At 39.9% G+C, this 17,892-nt stretch overlaps 2 protein-coding genes across 3 annotated transcripts; both read right to left on the reverse strand.

Moving 5' to 3' along the window:
• Positions 1–956: 956 nt before the first annotated feature.
• Positions 957–12,484, reverse strand: pank4 (pantothenate kinase 4 (inactive)). 2 transcript variants are annotated; one of them, XM_027279519.1, is made up of 19 exons: positions 12,332–12,484; positions 11,861–11,943; positions 11,428–11,636; positions 10,303–10,486; positions 9,316–9,408; positions 9,053–9,206; positions 8,232–8,413; positions 8,008–8,089; positions 7,482–7,582; positions 6,279–6,434; positions 5,755–5,867; positions 5,278–5,365; positions 4,872–5,023; positions 4,295–4,350; positions 4,047–4,096; positions 3,750–3,854; positions 3,565–3,665; positions 3,352–3,420; positions 957–2,611 (listed from the first exon to the last, which is right to left on the reverse strand). In XM_027279519.1, exons 1-19 carry the CDS (start codon positions 12,453–12,455, stop codon positions 2,362–2,364), a joined length of 2,352 nt encoding a protein of 783 aa, XP_027135320.1. In that variant the 5' UTR covers positions 12,456–12,484; the 3' UTR covers positions 957–2,361. The 2 variants fall into 2 exon arrangements, 1 of the variants encoding a protein (XP_027135320.1); XR_003462475.1 differs by lacking the exons at positions 957–2,611; positions 3,352–3,420 and having other exon boundaries at positions 3,750–3,820.
• A 3,020-nt stretch (positions 12,485–15,504) lies between these two features.
• On the reverse strand, positions 15,505–16,321 carry LOC113745801 (transcription factor HES-5-like). The gene is made up of 2 exons (XM_027278852.1): positions 16,184–16,321; positions 15,505–16,070 (listed from the first exon to the last, which is right to left on the reverse strand). The coding sequence occupies exons 1-2, from the start codon at positions 16,304–16,306 to the stop codon at positions 15,648–15,650; spliced, it is 546 nt and encodes a 181-aa protein (XP_027134653.1). The 5' UTR covers positions 16,307–16,321; the 3' UTR covers positions 15,505–15,647.
• Positions 16,322–17,892: the final 1,571 nt, after the last annotated feature.

A 17,892-nucleotide genomic window follows, 5' to 3' on the forward strand; every position in this document is an offset into this window, starting at 1 on the left:
GCCTGTGGTATCATTGTGTTATGAGCCTTGACTGTAATTAGAAAGTTCTACTGTGAAAAGGCGTGCAATAAAAGGTCTGTCCCACTGCAGTTGCAGAAACAAGTCTATTGAAACTCTAACTCTGTCATTCAAAGTGAATAAAGTGTGGTTATCGTGGCATGTGTATGAGAGCACAGGGGGGTCATCACAGACTTTGTCGACCAGTGCGATCAAAACCACTTGAATTGCAAGATGAATTGCATTACAGTGGAGGCCATGAATAGCTCCTTCAGAAACAGACTGCTACTTCCACCATGTAAGAAGGAGCTCTACCACAGGTCCTTCATTCCAACAGCTGTCACACAGCATGACTTTTTTTATAGGTTTCTTATCAACCCTGTGTATACGAGCTGCTCTGCCAAGTGGATTTCACTGATGTGGGATTTCACTGATGTGGGAACGTATGTAGTTCAGATAAGTAAAATCTTATCTGAACTACATACGTTCATATGAAGCATCTGAGACTTCTGCTTGACGTTAAAAAAAGGTGACAAACATGGTTTGCATAAGTGTGGATGTCAAGCTCCCATCATCTTATAATAAGTCCATGAGTGTACTGGTCTGTTGGCGAAACGTTCCTGCCCCCAAAAAAACGAGGGCAGACAATTCTGTTTAGATGTCACTAAATCCAAGAGGGTGTCTTGCAGAAGTGGTATGAGTGTATTTTGGTAGTCAGAGTAATGAGCGAGAGGAAAAGCAGGGAGACCCCCTGCCAGGCGTCCTCATGCATTATCAACCCACAGCTCCACAGCAGGCATCAACCACCACATACCAGGGTGTCGAGCTTTTATACCGCCAGGGGCTAGGTTCTTTTTCTTTTTAATAAATATGAGGCAACTTTCAACTGTGTATTTCCCTCTACACTCTGTGACATGTGCACTAAGAGAAATGAACACACACACACACACACACACACATAAAAAGGAATAAAATTTCACCATTTAATTAAAATTGATTGTCAGGAGAATAATACACAGAATTGTGCTTGGTGTGCTTAACTGAAGTGATGCAAAGTGAATTTTATATATACTGTATGTGTATACACACACACACACACACACACTCACATGTATGTACAAATGACAAATACAATATTGCAAGGTGAGTCCACTTGTCAAGCGACTGTAACTTTGGGGAAACATTTTCACTTCAAGGCTTTTCAAGAATAAGATCCTGCCTTGAATTTGGATATTTTCACGATGAAGTCACTAATACGAATCAGCCACTTCACAATCACACAGTGATGTTCGTTACAACTACGTGCTGCAGTATTATTGCCTTCAAAAACAATTGCTTTTTTTTGTTTGTTTTAGGGATGGATTACAGCTTATCATGCCAGTTAATAACGGTGAACCTTTGAACTCATGCCACAGCCAGCTCAGTGACAAAAACAAACTTCCAAGTGATGCTTTGTTCAGAGACAGTTAGAATATTTAACCTGAAATATGCAGTGTTAATTTTTGACACCAAGCACCTCGGGAAAGATCTGAGAAACCATTACAAATAAAAAAAACAACAAAAAAAACTTCGTCACAGTAGAACACTGCCACCTTGTGGAGGAACACGACCAAATCTCTTTGTGATAAAGTGCTGCTTCTCCCACTGATCAACCACTGTTTTTTTTTTTCCCTGATGCCACTTTAACAGCTACACAAGTGACAATGATTTCATAATCTCGTTTCATACACTGGCAGTAATAAAACAGGAGGTTCCTCCTTGTCTATGGCGTGAGATTGCTGGGAAACAAAAGCAGATATTTGTGTCGCCTTCAACAGGAATTAAAAAGCAATCTAAGTGAAAGACACTTTCATCACATCAGCCTCAAGGCACATTGAATACACTTTGTCGAAAGTGTTACCGCTGAAAGCTGCAATTACCGCGCTCGCTGACGCAAAATACTTCAAACTTTTGTTTTTCATTCATTTCTCTACAAGCTGAATATCTGATCTGTCATAACAGTCTGTCATAGTTTACCGAACACAGCCAGTGACTTCACATGATATCAAAAAGCTGAATGAGATCGATAGGCAGTCATGATCGTAGCAAACTAAGTGATTGTACAGGTTGGACAGAGACCTGCAAAGCAGTGTAAACCATGTTGATGAAACCAGCACTAAAATCAACAACAAAATTAAATGTAAAAACCTCCCAGTTAATGATCACCTTTAAAAACCCACTTGAATTTTACAATCAGCTTTGCAAACAGTCGTTCACTTAGTGGCAGTATACAATCACCACCCTTACATTCAGAGCTCCAGCTACTCCCTCCCTGGTTGCTCGACTTTGGCGTTGTGTCCTGCTCAAACTCGAGCCGTGTCAGGCTCATGAGGGCGTCAGCGCCGCAGAGTTCTGGCTGGGTTTTCCAGCCGGTACCTCGTACTTGAAGACCACGCTAAACAGCTTTCCTCCCAGCCGGTCGGCCAGCCACGAGTTCTTGATGACTGCCATCTTGAGGCTCTCGCAGCTGAGCATGGCGTAGTAGTTGGTGTGGATGGCTCGGCCCATTCCCTCGATGATCACCAGGTCGGTTTGTCGCTCCCGCACCACCATCGCCAACACTTTGTCCAGACGACTAGAGGAATGACAGAGAATAAATGTTTTTTTCTTTCAGCTATAAGACGTGACTGAAGAACAAATGAGGCACAGACTGTAACTTTAAACACAAAGTGCTCTCTCGCATTATAAGTCGGCTTTTAACCTCAAATGAGCAAAGTGGAACACTTCATCTGTAAACAGAAACTTTAATCTGCATTCATCTGACAGAAAACAAATCAGGACAGTCTGCCAACATTCGAAAAAGTCTTTTTATCTAATGTTGTGATAGATTGGACAATACAACATAAAGTACATTTCATTTGCAACCTCACAAAGATCAGAGAGGAGGCACTTTCCTCCTATGGAATCAAGTGGAAGCGTCCAGTTTCCACCGCCAAAGGCAGGATACCACATCGCAACCAACCATGTGCTCTGGATAGGTTAAGGGTGACAGTGCTCTGGGTGATTCTTAATTTTGATTTACACAAATCGTCTGCTAACCATTTCTGTTTCTGTCAATTTCTATTCTGAGACTTGTGTTGTTGAATATTTCTGCAAGCTCCCTTGATAAACGTTTGAAAGATCCCAATAGAAAAAGTCTGTTATCAGGCATCCAATCTATTCACCGTGTCACCGTCATGCTGCGCTTCACAAGGCTCCCATTCTATGTCTCCACATACTGCAAGTTACATTAGGCCGTTAGCTCCCCCCAGAGCCACAGCAGATATTATACTGTTTCCTCAAAACTGTCCAATGGAAAATGAGTAAACAACCAACCTCAGATCCAGGCAGGGTGAACTGGAACCACTCTGGACCAACGTCAACCTGTCCTCCCTCAGACCAGCCCTACACAACACACAGACCACAGGTCACTGAAGTTCTTCTAAAAATCTTTTTAGGGGGGGTGAACTTATGAGAGCAGCAAATTAAATTTTAGAAGATATTCAGGAAAGAAAATGAGATGGTATTCAAAAAAGGCATTGTCCTCACTGAATCACTGGATCCATAGCGGCGATTCTTTCGGTCAATATTTGAAGTTCACCATTCGTGACGTCATTCAACGCAGGACCAGAGTTGCTGGCCAACACAACCTAAAAACAGACAGATAGAAGAAGTGACTTAACATCTTATCAAATTTATTTGTTTTTTGTAAAGATGTTGTTACGGTTCCCTACCTCTGTTCCTCGAGAGAGAAGCTCTCTGACAAAAGGAATCACCCCTAGAATGATGTCTACTCCACTATTATCTACGAAAAACAAGGCACACTTATGAGGAGGACCCTGCAAGAGAAAACCAGGATGGATTGTATTCAAGCACCAATCATCACGAGCACAAAAAACAGAAACACAATGACATAAAAAATCGGAGGTTTCTCTTTGTGTTTAATAAAAACATTGTTGTGTCTCAGGAATACTTGATAAAACCTCAAAACTCCCACCATAATGTTACAATGAATAACTTGGAAGACTGACCTTTAATCTCTCGAGCCACTGGTCATAAGAATCAACCAGCCATGGTCGCTCTGAGAAGAAAAAGGAGAAATAAAAGAAATCAGTTTGAGGTACTACTGCTCTGCAGTCTAAAAGCCTCTTAATTTGACAACATTTTCTTTAACCGTTATTGCTCAAAAATATATTAAATGATGTGAAAACAGTCAAGCAGGTAGACAAGTTAAAAAAGAAAAATACAGAAGAGAAAGACGATAGAAATACTTAGATACCTTCCAACTGCCGTTTAGCCTCCTCAAATCCAAACTCAGGATCAGATTCGAGGACACTGCGTGACATCAAAACAAAATGTGCTTAAGTGAGACAACAACACCAAACTTTCCAAACATTAAGTTTGAAGATTTACCAGCCCCTGCGACCTAGTTTGTAGATAAAAATGTTTTCTGCCCCTAAACCCTCATCAATTCATATCTTAAAGAGACCAAGAATAGCTGATCTTTGGGCAGTAAAGAGGTTGTGATTGACTGAACTGACTTACTCAAAGTTTTAAACTGCAACAGAAATCTTTAAGAATTATTGTGATGCAGTTCCATTTTTGTTTAGGATTAATGGTACGCTGCCTTTAGTTTGCTTTAAAAGATTTTCTTGTGGTTTAATTTTAATGCCTCGCTGCCTCCAGGCAGCTAACTTATCAAAACAATATAACATTGCCAAACACATTACTGCAGCAGTGAAAAAACTCCCAGTTCAAAGCTGTTACAGCAGAGCCTCTCTCCCACAATCAGGCAGAACAAAGCAACAAATCCACCGGGCCACTAACGGGATAGAAAAGCAATTATTTCCACTCACTCTGACACGGCCTTGGCTCCCCAATCAAAGACATTCCCAGCCAGGACGCCCCTGACCAGGGCAAACTGCCTCTCCTCCCAGGTCAACTCCTCCAGGGACTTCATTGCTTTCTGGTAGTACTTGAGAGCAATGTCATTCTCCTTCTGTTTAATCTACAAGAAAACAGACATATGGCTAGTTTGAAGTAGTCAGACGTGTGAAAAACGGATGTTCAAACAACATGAGAACATGTTAAAGACCTGAATTCTAGGCTTAACATATGAGGTTGAAATAAACTGTTTGTGTAACAGAGACTGCATGAAAACATAAAATTCTGAGAAGATGACAGTGTGGGCCAAACCAGCCGTGTAGCACACGAAAAGAGGACAAGAATAAAACAGAATAGGTTGATGGATTTCGCTCAGACCTTAGAGTAGGGATCAGGAAAGTTGAACTCGTTTAAACAGTGTTCCCTCGTGTCTAACAGACTTCTGACAGTGAGGGATCCATAAGCACTAGGTGAGAAGAGAAGCACTCTACATTAGCCAGAGAGAAAAACATACACACAACGGGGGCTGGGGTGGTTGGTTTTCACTCGTATGGACCGTCGTTGTATTGTGGTTTCACACAGAGTTATGTTTTTTTGTGGAATTTCAATTTTATCTTACATGGTTCTTACATCATTCTGATATCACAGCAGTTTACTCTGATAAGAGGATTACTACGACAATCTGACAACAGATTCAACATTGAAACTTCCCTTTTTCATTTGACAAATCACATGAGCAGTCACAGCAGGTCTGAAGACATAAATCTACTGCAGATGTTAAAGAAAAAGACTACTAAAAGCGACCCCTGGGTCAAACAGAAAGGCCGTGCATGCGAAAACAACAACAGTCCTTACAAAGGCTGGTGCCGGAGTGTCTGTAGCTTGTGTCTGTATTTCTGACGGAACTTCTCGGCTCGCTCGGCCGCCTGCGGCATGTCAGGCTGGCTCGCTACGGCTCTCTTAACCACCTGCTCCATAAAGACAAGAACAGGGATGAGTCACGTTCACAACCAGTGCAGCGAACATGCAGAGTGGCCGAAGAAAATTTCAAAAAACAAATTAAATCTGAACTGTAAACTCAAGATGTGGCCTCCATTTCTGAGCTTATTTTGTATTAATAAGGTCACAGATAAATGGCTAAACATAGATGCAGTGCAAATACAACATACTATAAGCTGTCTAAAATGTGATTCATGAATGTGAAATACCGAATAGTTTCTTTCCTAATTTGTTGAGCTATTTTACAATCATACAATCAGTAATTAAATGGACAATCTTCATTTTGAATAGATTTTTCCTTCAATGATAATGAAGGATAATGATGCGTCTTAATCTCAGACTCTGCTATTATACTCCAAATCATAAAACGGCCACCCAACCCCGTCTAGGGCCTCTTCGAAGCAGTAGAGCCAGTATTCGCGGGCCAGTGCATCCTCTGTGAGGTCCATGGTGTCCGGGATGTACGATGAAGGGTCCTGCAGCAGAGGCAGATTCACCAGCTGTCTCTCCAGACGGTCCATCTCCAACATGTCAAACTAGAGACAACAAAGAGACAGAAGAGACACTTAATATTTCTTCCAGCTCCTTAACTGTCAACACCAAGTCCAGCTATCGGTCTAAGGTACTTTTATTCTAGGATATATTTCACAATATATGTTAAGACAAGAAAAGAGCAAAGAGGAAGAAAAAGGAGGGAAGATTCTAGCAAGATTTAGTCCTAAAAGCCAACAGATTCATTAATCGTGGGACACAATCAATAGTCCATTAGAGGAAGTCAATTGTTTTTAGAACATACATTGATAGGTTTCTTTAGTGGTTAGTCCCCAGACATGAACTAATATTTTATTTGCAGTCCTGCATCACACGTTGCCAGTTTGCACTAATGAAAACTAGTTAATGGAAGCAGGAAAATAGCAGGAAACTCAGTGGTGAGAGTGGTTTCCAGGGTAGCTAATGCTAACAGAGGTTAACAGCTCCTGATGTTCTACAGAAGCCTCAAAGTATCACAGCAAGAAATCAAAAAGCAAAGTGGCTGTCACACCATCAAACACCATCTTCAAATGATATGATCTGACCAAAAACTTATTTAGTATAGGACAAAACAAGAGGAATATCTTCAACAAAATCAAAGCTAAGCTAAAGAAAATGTCACGTCTCAGGTCTCTCTTGTCTTGGTGCAAATTCCTAACATGAGTAAACACTTGGATACTCCACCCAAGTGTTTAGTCATGTTAGGAATTTAGAGCAAGGCGCTGTGAGCAGGAGCCATGTCATCAAACCAGGGCACACAGGTGAAGCAGACGGAGGTACTTACGGGAAACTGAAGGAGAGAGTTAGGTAGACAGAGGAGTGTGTGGAGAGGAGATGAAAAGAAAGATTATCAAAGATGGTGGAGATCAAAAATAAAATGTGAAATTAAGTTTTTTGATCTAGAAAAATCAGAGATTTCACAGAAAGAGGTGGATGAAATAAAGAACCAATGAACTAGTGGCAGAGTGAAAACAGGTCAGAGGGTTTAAGTGACGCCTGGAGGCGACACGGTCTTCACGTCAGATCACTCTTTGTTTTCTCTGCTGACTCACCGTTCCACTGCGTGCACGTTGCATGGGATTCATATCTGGAGAAACGCTCATCAGGCCGGAGCTTCCTGCATAATTCTCACCCCAGCTGTACTGGTTTGGATCTAGAGGAGTACAAGATGTTGAATTATGATAAATTTATGGTGCAACATCTGCATTATAGTGGATTTTATTATTATTTAACGTGTGGATTCATATCAGTTCTTCTATATTCTGCCACTGCAGTTTATTCAGTGTGTTTATGTGCAAGATAAAACATGAAACGGGAGGTCCAGGGATTTTATTCATACCTAATGCCAGTGAAAACATGAAAGAAATCTGCTTCTTGTAACACTTCAAGTTTGCAGTCAAGAGTTTGAAGGAGGACTTGCATGATGAAAACTACCATGAATAGCTGAAGGCACAAGGTTTTTAGACAAGGCACCCCTCACACACGGTTATAATATTTATATTTTTCAACTAAATATTCATCAATATATAAAGTACAGTAACCGCTCATAACTGTGTACATTTGTAAGGTTTTTCTTACTGTCTTCCTCTGCTCCTTTAAGAAATGCCCCGATGGCTCCGAGGTAACCTTCATGTCTTAAGAACAAGGCCTGAACTTCACCCTACAACAACAAAACAAAGTTAGGAACATAAAAATCTGGGTTCAAGTTCAGCTGATAACAAACCAAACAGTCACTAAGTCTTGTCACGTTCTATTCATTCTGTAATTTAATGTAGCGGTCTTTTGTTTTTCTGTGGCCTTGCCTTGGTGAAGAAGTTGATGCTGTAGGTGATAGTGTGCATGGTGACAGGGTGCCCTCTGATGAAGAAGCCTCCAAAGTAGACTCTGGACAGGTTGTGGAGCTTTGCATACAGACAGGCCAGCTGCCCGATGTCGTTGCTGATCATGTGGAGTAAGCTCTTGGCCATGTCTTCTTTAGAGAACTCTACAAATCATAACAGAGTTATAGAAACAGAACGACAAAATCACAAAACTGAAAAGCGGCTTAATAGTATTAAAAGGATATCTGTTAATGAAGTACTAACATATTAAAAGTATGACAGCAGTATTTGCTAGCATTAAGTATCCAAATTATACGAGCACTGGGATTGATTTGATATCAATATCAAAATCATAAACTACTGAATGACAGCTCAACAGCAGCAGATGGACAGTGACAGGATTGTTTTGATCACACTAAAACGGGGAAATATTCAGCCTGCTTTGGCAAGAGGATCAAACTCCACCTCTCGCCCGCAGGAGCTGACTCAGCTCGGATTATACTTGCAGCATGGGTTTAAGTTTCGATGGAAATGTTGATACTTTGTTCACTGTGAAAACTGATCGTGAATCCAAGCTGACTGCATTTGCTGCCTTTCAAAATAAGCAAATAAGGAAGATACAGCTACCTTTCTACCTTGGCTCAAAAGATGGATGGGGCGCTGCTCTAATGAATTTAATTTAACTCAATATGCAAACTAGAAACTATAAATTGTGTCATTACAGTTTTTTATTACACTAATCTGGAGATATATATTTATAACTGTACAAGGCAGGCACAAAAAAGAAAATGCCTATGTGTCACCTTTGTCAGCAGTAGCAGACTTTCCAAAACTGCTCGCAATAAGATCCCCAGTCAAGCCCAAAGACCCGTAAGATCCTCCATAGATATCTTTGACAAGCATATCGACACTTGTGTGCTGCCCTTTTGAAGCCAATTGTAGCAGCTCATCAAATCTCTACAGGAGAGAAAGGGGCAAACAAAATGTTGCACTGAGAAGCCATTTTTTATGGTTCACTTCAAAGGAACAGCTATTAAAGTCTGACAGTCAAAGTTATTTAGGATACCTTTGTTTTGGTCAGCAAGGCTCCGAGCCCCCAGAACGTCCCTCCACCTATTGAGCTTCCTCCTATTCGCTCAAATTTGTCCTCTGATTCAACCTATTGAAGACAGAGAGCAGAGGACGCTGGTTTATAAGAATGTTAGTCATCTGGGAAAAGCCAAACTTGCACAATATACACAGGATGTGTATTTTTAAGGTCAGTACAGTCGATGAAGACATAACTGGCAGTCAGGTCCAAACCACTTCAGTAAAATGATTTGTGCCATAACCCACTGGCTATGAACTGACGACAAACTCTGTGGATCCAAACTGATACTGATATACATCACAATGCAGATGTTTTAGGGTTAAAAAGATTTTCCTCTGTCATTGTACAGTTTAACAATAAAGATATTCTTAAAACAAAAACATCTGTTGTGATATATGATGGGATTTTTCTGCAATGTGGTCCTTCCTTGCATATGTTATTTTTTCTGATACAATTATACCTGTGATGAGCAGTCAATGTCTCTTTGGTATCAGACACAACTAATCGTTTTGGCTTAGTTCATTCCAACTAAAACAACCTCTAGTTTCAAGAGGCTCATATTTATTTACGTTTCTACTGAAGGCCTCAACAAATCGTTTCATAGCTCAACAAAGTCAGGAACATCTTTTAGCTTTAAATTAGGTCGACAACAAACAATTATTTCCATTATCAATTAATCTGAATCTTTTTAAATCACTGGTGAGTCTTTAAAATGTCAGAGCATAAACAAAAACATTCAGGATAACATCTTCAAATGTCTTGATTTGCCTAATCAAGCACAACATATTCAGTTTACTATGATGTAAAACACTGGAGAAGCTGAAACCAGAGAATCACAGATGATATGGCTTTATAATTGACTTAAACAATGAATGGCTTATTACTGTCTCAGCCCTACTTTTGTTGTTTAACGGGGAGACCTACTTTCCTAAACCACTGGCAAAACTTTTCATCAGTTGTTACCTTGACTATGGACACCCCAGAGCCAATGTTTACGAGCAAGTAGGGGAAGATGTCTGGCTGAGTCGTCTGAAAGCGAAACTCTGAGTCTGCGTGTTTGGCATACACGAAGGCCTCGCGGGGGATGTTCCTCAGCACAAAGTTACAGCCCTTGATGAGGCAGGTCATCTCATCCTCTTTGTCCACTCTGGCAGAGTGTAAAGAGTTGGTTAGTTTCAGTTATCCATAACCAAAGCAGTAGAGCAAAAGACTGTTTTGTCCTCCAACTGGAAATACAATACTGATCTCATACTGTATGTACACAATAGCAAGACAACCATCATGTGAACGCTGTTGTTTACACAAGATATTTGGTTAGCCGGCATTGTTTGCAAGCCATAAAACAGGATTAGGGTTACAGAGAAATAGATATTGTGACAAATGTATCGACTACATTATTAACCTTCAACTATATTGTATTTGTGCATTGTACTTTGTTACACTGTGTGTGTGTTTGGCATTGAGAAATATAACTACAGTATAACTACTACTTTTTGGTTTTTTTTTATCTTGCAGCTGTGTTACAAGTTATAATCCAAGGGTTTGAGTAGCACATTATGAGTATAAAAGACTGTTATCTGTATGAACTTCTATGGAGGGTCAAAACTAAGATAAGGGTCTGGTTTCTCATTATGTGAGGACTCCCTTGTCAGAACAACAATGCAACTTTAGCTGTACTCCCTGATTACACCAGGAGGTGAAGGGCAAGAACTGTATTAAACGTAAGTTACTTAGTTACTATCACATAAAGATTACTAAGTATTTCAGCTGAAAGGTCAGAGATTCTCACACTCACACAAAGTCTGACAATCTCATACTAATACTTGTATGCACATATTTCTTCTTCTCAACCTCATTTCATTCTTATTCTGTTGAGTAAATCAAAAACAAAAGATAATATTAGAGTAACTCTGCTTATTTCTTCATCTCTCATGGGAATTTCCACCAAAATAAAGAATCAAATGTACAGGAAGACGACAGGATATAGCTTTGTGTGTGAATTAGTCATAGCACGGGACAAAGACAGAACAGAAATGTCCCTCCTTTTGTCACATAAAGTATCTACAGTGAGTCCAAAAAAATACTCACTTGAGGCCGAGTTTCCTCTCGATGAGTTCCTTGAACTTGTGCGCCCCTCCACCTGTGGCTTTGATAACTTTGGTGTCCGTGTTGACCAGATGATCTTTGATGAAGTCCAGGCATGTTTCAATGTAAGCATTTTCAAACTTGATGAAGTGCAGGCGCGCGGTCACCTCTTCCTGCACAGATATTTCATAGAGCCTGTCGCCGGCAGCCTCCTGAGAGACAGAAACACAGAGGATCTGTTAGGTTATCTCAAAAGCTGATGCTGGTGGTGTGTTTACATAAGCTGAGGTGTGTGTTAAGCTGGTGGTGTGTTTACATAAAGAATACATAAATACATAAAATGCATGCTGATAGGTGACATAAGGTCTTCCCTCACCACGCAGTTTGGGCTTTGGCTTTATATCCAAAACAAAATCACTGTAACAGAGACATTTACCTTTGCAGAGTGGTCGAAAGATCGTACTTTGGCCACTTTGTGTTGCACAGTCGAATAATAGGCAAGCTTTGTGAGAGATCCACCTGTTAAGGTAAAACAACACGGGTAATGTCTGATCAGATCTGAACAGCAGCACATGAAAGAGACACCCTGCAGACTTTAAACTAAACGCTGCTTGACGAGCTAAACACAAGCTAGCTAGCAGCTAACGCTGTTGTCAAAGTTGTCCAGCTTGTTTGGCTTTATCACAAAATGTTACATCCCGAAACCTCATCACACTTTCGTGGTAAACGGGGTTTGTTGGACAGACGGAGTCAAACAGACACGGACTAAGGCGGCTGACGTTAGCTCTGTCTCCTGTCACTTAAAGTCCTGTGTTGTCATGGTGTCAGGCTGCGGCTCTGCGGGATTAGCCACAGTCGAGCTAAAAGTAGCTAAAGAAATGAAGCAGACGGTTACATCCGTAGGTACCTATGTCTATCGCGAACCGCTTTGCGTTCTCCAAGTTGCGGAATATTTCGTCGGGCGGAAGAGTGATGCTTTTATCCATGGTGTGACTACTTGTGCTGCTGTTGAGTCGAACACATTCCGCCATGGTCGACACTGTTTTGACGCTGCGTGCGTGCCTTACGTGCGTACGTGCCCGCCGTCGACCAATCAGCATCCACGTCGCGGTCTGAGGCGTGGGTGTTTGTGTCCTGTAAACAACCTTTCAGTGACACAGTGACTGTAGTAGTAAACAGTTGTAGAAATGTGCCCACCACGCTGTTAACCTTTAATTATCCTGTATTTTCTTCTACTGTGTGTGAAATGTGACCACAACGTGTTTTACTCATCACAAACGTCAGCTATGGGTGTAGGTAACAAATTATGTGCTGTATAAATGACCAGAGCAGAGGAATAACTGTTTGAATAATTCATTCATTGACATTTGTCATGTGTATTTAGAGGCACAAACACAACTTTTAGTTCCAAAAAGATGATTTCAAATATTATAAGAGTTTAGCAAACTGAGAAGACAGCTATCATGTGAATGCTGCTGCTTCCAGCAAAGTGACTGCCACAGTTTGCAAGCCAGTAAACAGTAGATATCTTTCATAAAGTCTCATAAAAATATGACAAATGACACTGTTAACCTTAAGTTTTATCATATTTGTTTGCATTTGTTTTAATGAGAAATGTGACTTCAGTTTGCAATTGTTGTTGCAATGTTTTATCACACAGCTGTGACCTGTTACAAGTATCCAAGGGCTTGGGTAGCAAACTATGTCCAGTATAAATGACTATAAGTTTCTATGGACAGTTCTTTTCGATAACTTTCCAGCCTTAGGCCTGATTTCTCATTATAATGTCAGGATAACAATAAAACTTTAGTTGAACTCATAAGTATCAAGTAGGAAACTCCCTGATCATGCCAGGTGAAGGAGAAGAACTGTATGTTATTTTCTATCACACAAATAATACCAAGTTACTAAGTATTTCAGCCGAAAGCCAAAACCAACGTGGTTTAGAGTCTGACATTTCCGTAGTGTTGTTCCTATAGTTGTATGCTGATATTGTCTTCTTAACCTCATTTTACTTTTACTCTGTTCACTAAATCAGCAACAAAGATTATATTGTAAGTAACTTATTTGTTCAACTCTCAGTGGAATTCTACCACAATAAACAATCAAATTTGTTCAGTTTCAACCTGATTCACAGGAGGACAACAGAATATATCTTTGTACATGAATCAAAATGCTATATTTTAAGAATTTTAAGAATTTCACATGTAATTAGCACACATATTTCTAGATAAGAAAAGAAAAGAAAATATCATAGACCAACATAGCTGTTTACCAGCAGCACCAGCATAATGCATGCTGGTTATATCACCAGCATAGACTGGGTTAAAGTGCTGCAAAATGTTATGTTATGTTAAAGACAAGACAAAGTTCCAAAGTATCAACTTTGGTTTCAAAATATTTCATCAGTTCACAGAAGCTATTACCAAAGCTCCATAATCTTCTTTAGCTATTTGAATCTTCTATGTCTAGCATTGTACACCCAACTAGTGCTCTTAATGCTGAGCAGACCTGTTTTTCTCGTTGAACATATTTCATTGTATTATTAACCCTGTGTTAACTTTCATATACAACAAATAAACCTGGAAACGTGTTGAAGTGCTGGTGATGGTTGTGTTATTCCAGAGTATAAAATTTGGTTTACATTTCACTTTCATCATTTTGATACAGCCCAGGTAACTGGTGAAAGAAGTGACTGTATTACTTACTAAGTGCATGTTAGTGCATGATGTTTCAGGCATGCGAGAGAAAAAAACAAAACAAGACAAACTAGTGCAGAACAAAAAGGCAAACATACACAGTCATGTCACCAGGGCTGTGAGGGGATGTGCCTAATATCATCATACTCACATGCAAACATTGACAATGCCAACATACTGAGGTTTAGCAGGCAATGTTAACTGTACCAGCTTAGTTGAGCATGTAAGCATTCTAGTATATGTTAAAGTACAACTGAAGCAAACAGAAATACGTTTTGATGTATTGAAGGTAAATGGTGTAAGACAAAAAAAATTAGGTGTGATAAATAAGAATGTAACAAAGTTGGAACGTTTTATTACTGCTATATAAACTTGCATAAAACTTTTTGATTTTGAGGCAGCTATAGACTCAAAAAGATAAAAAATGTAGACCTTAGAGGTAAAGTAACAACTACTGTGGACACTACACTACTCTTAACTGATACATTATTATTATTGTATTATTGTCAGGGTGTGTGTTTTTGACTATTTAACATTAACTTGTTTGGTTGTAAAAGTGCTTAACAAGCCTCAGTTCATAGTTCTGTCAGTCAGAATAATATATAATTAATGCACATGACAAGCAGATAATGGAATGATGCAGCCACAAAACATCAAGTCCTCAGTTTCAATATTTAACCCAGTGAATCCTCACTGAACAGGTGGAAACAAACTGATAGATAATATGTATACCAATATAATGATGTGTTTTGAAGCTATAAGGGCAAACAAATTGTATTTTATGCCTATATTAGGTAATACAGTTATTCCCTAGTTTCCTTATGTGTTGAAATGCACGAACATACACTAACCACTAGAGGGTAGTGCTCATTTATAATAGAAGTTAAAATGTCCTCATCGAAAGATACTACAGTAGATTACAGACTATATAGAGGGATGGATCATCAAATCCTGTACATTAGCCCTATAATAATGTCATTTTCATTATGTTCAGGTAAAGTCCTTGTAAAGAATGAAATGACATAACTCAATATTCAGCTGATGTTTTTTATTCACAAAGAATGAATGGGTCACATCACATAGGCACTAATGGTGATGATACATCACAGCAAATATTTGTAGTTTAAAACAATGTACTCAAACAGAGTAGAGTGAAGAGTTTTGGTGTCTTTCCAAAAGACAGGGAATCATTTAGTACAACCTAAACAAACCAACTCTCTCACACTGAGAGAAAGTTCCTGATGCAGTATACTGCACAAACAGTACAACAAAACACACTGATAGAAGACTTCAAGACCCAACATGAGTCAATAATCGTTTACAAAGTAAAACCTACACAAAATATTCACATTTTCTTTAAAAACATATTGAAGTAAATGGAACTATTATCTAATATGACTTTGTGGTTAATTAAAACAGATTACACAGACATATACATTATTTCATTGTAGAATAGGTCTGATAATAACTTTGACCAATATGGTCATCTGAGTTTGTCTGGTAGTAACTCCAGTCTGTAGGTGTCTACCACGGCCTCCAGTGGGTGCTGTTGACTGGACTCTTGTCTTTGGTGATGCTGGTCTGGACTGTGGAGCTCAGAGGAGAGAAGTCAGCCTCTCTCAGGTTCTCATCAGAGGAAGACTGCAGCTTGTTGAAGTGGTTCAGCAGTCTTCTCTGGGACGGGGTCTTCACCTCTTCCCTGGACATGAAGTGTTTCACCTCTTGGACACACCTGGAGTAGCCCTGATCAACAGCTGCCAAGTCCACAGCTTGATTCTGCTGCTGCAGTCGTCTCAGGACACAAACTGTCATCTCCAGGATGTCTGCTTTCTCCAGCTTGGAGTCTGGCTGCTGTTTGAGGAACTCTGGACCCAGGAGAGACTTGAGCTGCTCAATGCTGCTGTTGATTCGCTCTCTGCGTAACTTCTCCACCAGAGGCTTTCTGAGCTGCAGAGAGAAGAACAAAGTCATTAATCAACTTATTCTGAAGTAAAGTGTTAGCATGAACAAAGACAACCTCTCATTAACCATATTTAAATCTTCTTGAATCTTCAATTTACCTTGTGGGTCAGAGTCAGATGCTCCTGAGATTTGGTCATAGCTGCAGTGATTGTAGGTGCCATGTCTGGATCTCTGTGCTGTAGAGGTCTCTGTAGAGAGAATCTGCTCTCTGCTGGCTTCATCCCTCCTATTTATAGTCCCACATCTCCATATGAATGTGTGGGTCTTGGTCTGAGTAGAGTTTCTCACAGTCTCAACCAATCACAGAGCCTGGAGAGACAATAAGGCATGTGGGGCAGCAACATGCTGAATTGCCTGAGGGACAATGGTTAGATCTCAGGGGAACAGGTGGAGGAGGGTTATGGAGGGAAACTCACAGAGCTCTGTGTGAATCTGGGAAAGTGGTGACCCTGTAGAGAGAGCAGATCTGCTGCCTGATGCTGGGATCAATGACTTTGACTGAGCACACGCTCATCATCCCATCACACACGTGGGAGAATTACTTGTTCTCAACATCAAAAACACTTTCATTCCTTAGAAGTGTTGTTACATTTGCTCTGTTAAAAAAGCAAACAGTTCTTAAAAAATCACCTTCTGCATTAGTGCAAATTCAAGTAATCACAACTGTGATTAACTCCTACAAGCGTAGTTCATATGTAGTGAAACCTGAAACTCATTCAGCTGAAAGACATCCAGATGAAACAGATGTGCCTCCTGTCTTGAGTACAGCCTTGGTCCGGGTTTCCCACACTGAATCCTGGAAGCTGTGATCAGGATCTGAATGCCTTATTGGCGGCTGCATTCAGCACGGGGCTGAACCTCACGGCACTAACCATCTGGAGGAAGATAATGACAGTGTTGGCGGGCTTTTAGTGTGGGAGGACTTCAATGGAAAGTTGGTTACAGGTACTTTTTTTTAGAATACAATAGCATGCCTTTATAGTCATTGCACCAATAGTGCAAACACTCAACTTACTCAGCTGCTCATAGAAAAATAATAGTAGCAATAGAAAGATTTTTAAAAAGTTAGTATTGTGTATATATTAAAAGCTTCTATTCCATGTTGTTCTTGTTGCATCTTGAAGATATTATTCCATCATATACAGAGATATATGGAGACTAGATTCCTTGCTGAGTTGAAAACTACCCAGTTCCTAAACATTCTTTAGTTTATTTAGATGTTTTTAAAAACACATTAAGACAAGTACATGTATGTATATGTATGTACCAGGCAGGGCTCTTAGATCCATCCTCCATCAAGACTCCTAGTTGTCCCCAGCACTTCCACAAAGAAGTTTGGTGAGGCTGCTTTTAGCTACCGTGGCCCCCATCTCTGGAACAGCCTGCCTATGGATCTGAGGGACTGCACCTCTGTAGACACTTTTAAAAAACAACTTAAGACGTACCTCTTTAGCCTGGCTTTTACCTAAGGTGCCTGGCCATTTACTGCTGAGGTTTTATGTCCTGATCACTCCCTGTTACTTTTATCTCTGGTGCTTATTTACTGTACAGGTCATATCTACTTTTACTGCAACTGTTCTTAAATTATGCTTTTTACCCTATAGGTCTTAATTTTTCTTATTATTTGTTTCATTGTTGTAGTTCTATGCTTTTTACTTTTCTTCTAATATCTAGTTTTTCATGCAACTGCTCTCTTACCTTAAGGACTGTTAGTTTTTGTCTATTCCTGCTTTTACTCTGCTCTGTGAAGCACTTTGGGCTACAATTTTGTATGAAAGGTGCTATATAAATAAATAAAGTTGAAGTT

Source organism: Larimichthys crocea, chromosome VI, assembly GCF_000972845.2.
Source record: "Larimichthys crocea isolate SSNF chromosome VI, L_crocea_2.0, whole genome shotgun sequence".
NCBI classification, from domain to species: Eukaryota; Metazoa; Chordata; class Actinopteri; family Sciaenidae; genus Larimichthys; species Larimichthys crocea.

Bases quoted from the DNA above. Each gene is read 5' to 3' on its own strand.
- pank4 (XM_027279519.1), bottom strand. From the start codon at position 12,455: ATGGCGGAATGTGTTCGACTCAACAGCAGCACAAGTAGTCACACCATG. The intron at 7,583-8,007 runs GTAAGAAAAACC...GTACTCCTCTAG, and splicing joins TAAAGGAGCAGAGGAAGACA to ATCCAAACCAGTACAGCTGG. The intron at 4,351-4,871 runs GTGAGTGGAAAT...GATGTCACGCAG, and splicing joins GGAGCCAAGGCCGTGTCAGA to TGTCCTCGAATCTGATCCTG.
- LOC113745801 (XM_027278852.1), bottom strand. From the start codon at position 16,306: ATGAAGCCAGCAGAGAGCAGATTCTCTCTACAGAGACCTCTACAGCAC. The intron at 16,071-16,183 runs GTAAATTGAAGA...TTCTCTCTGCAG, and splicing joins ATCTGACTCTGACCCACAAG to CTCAGAAAGCCTCTGGTGGA.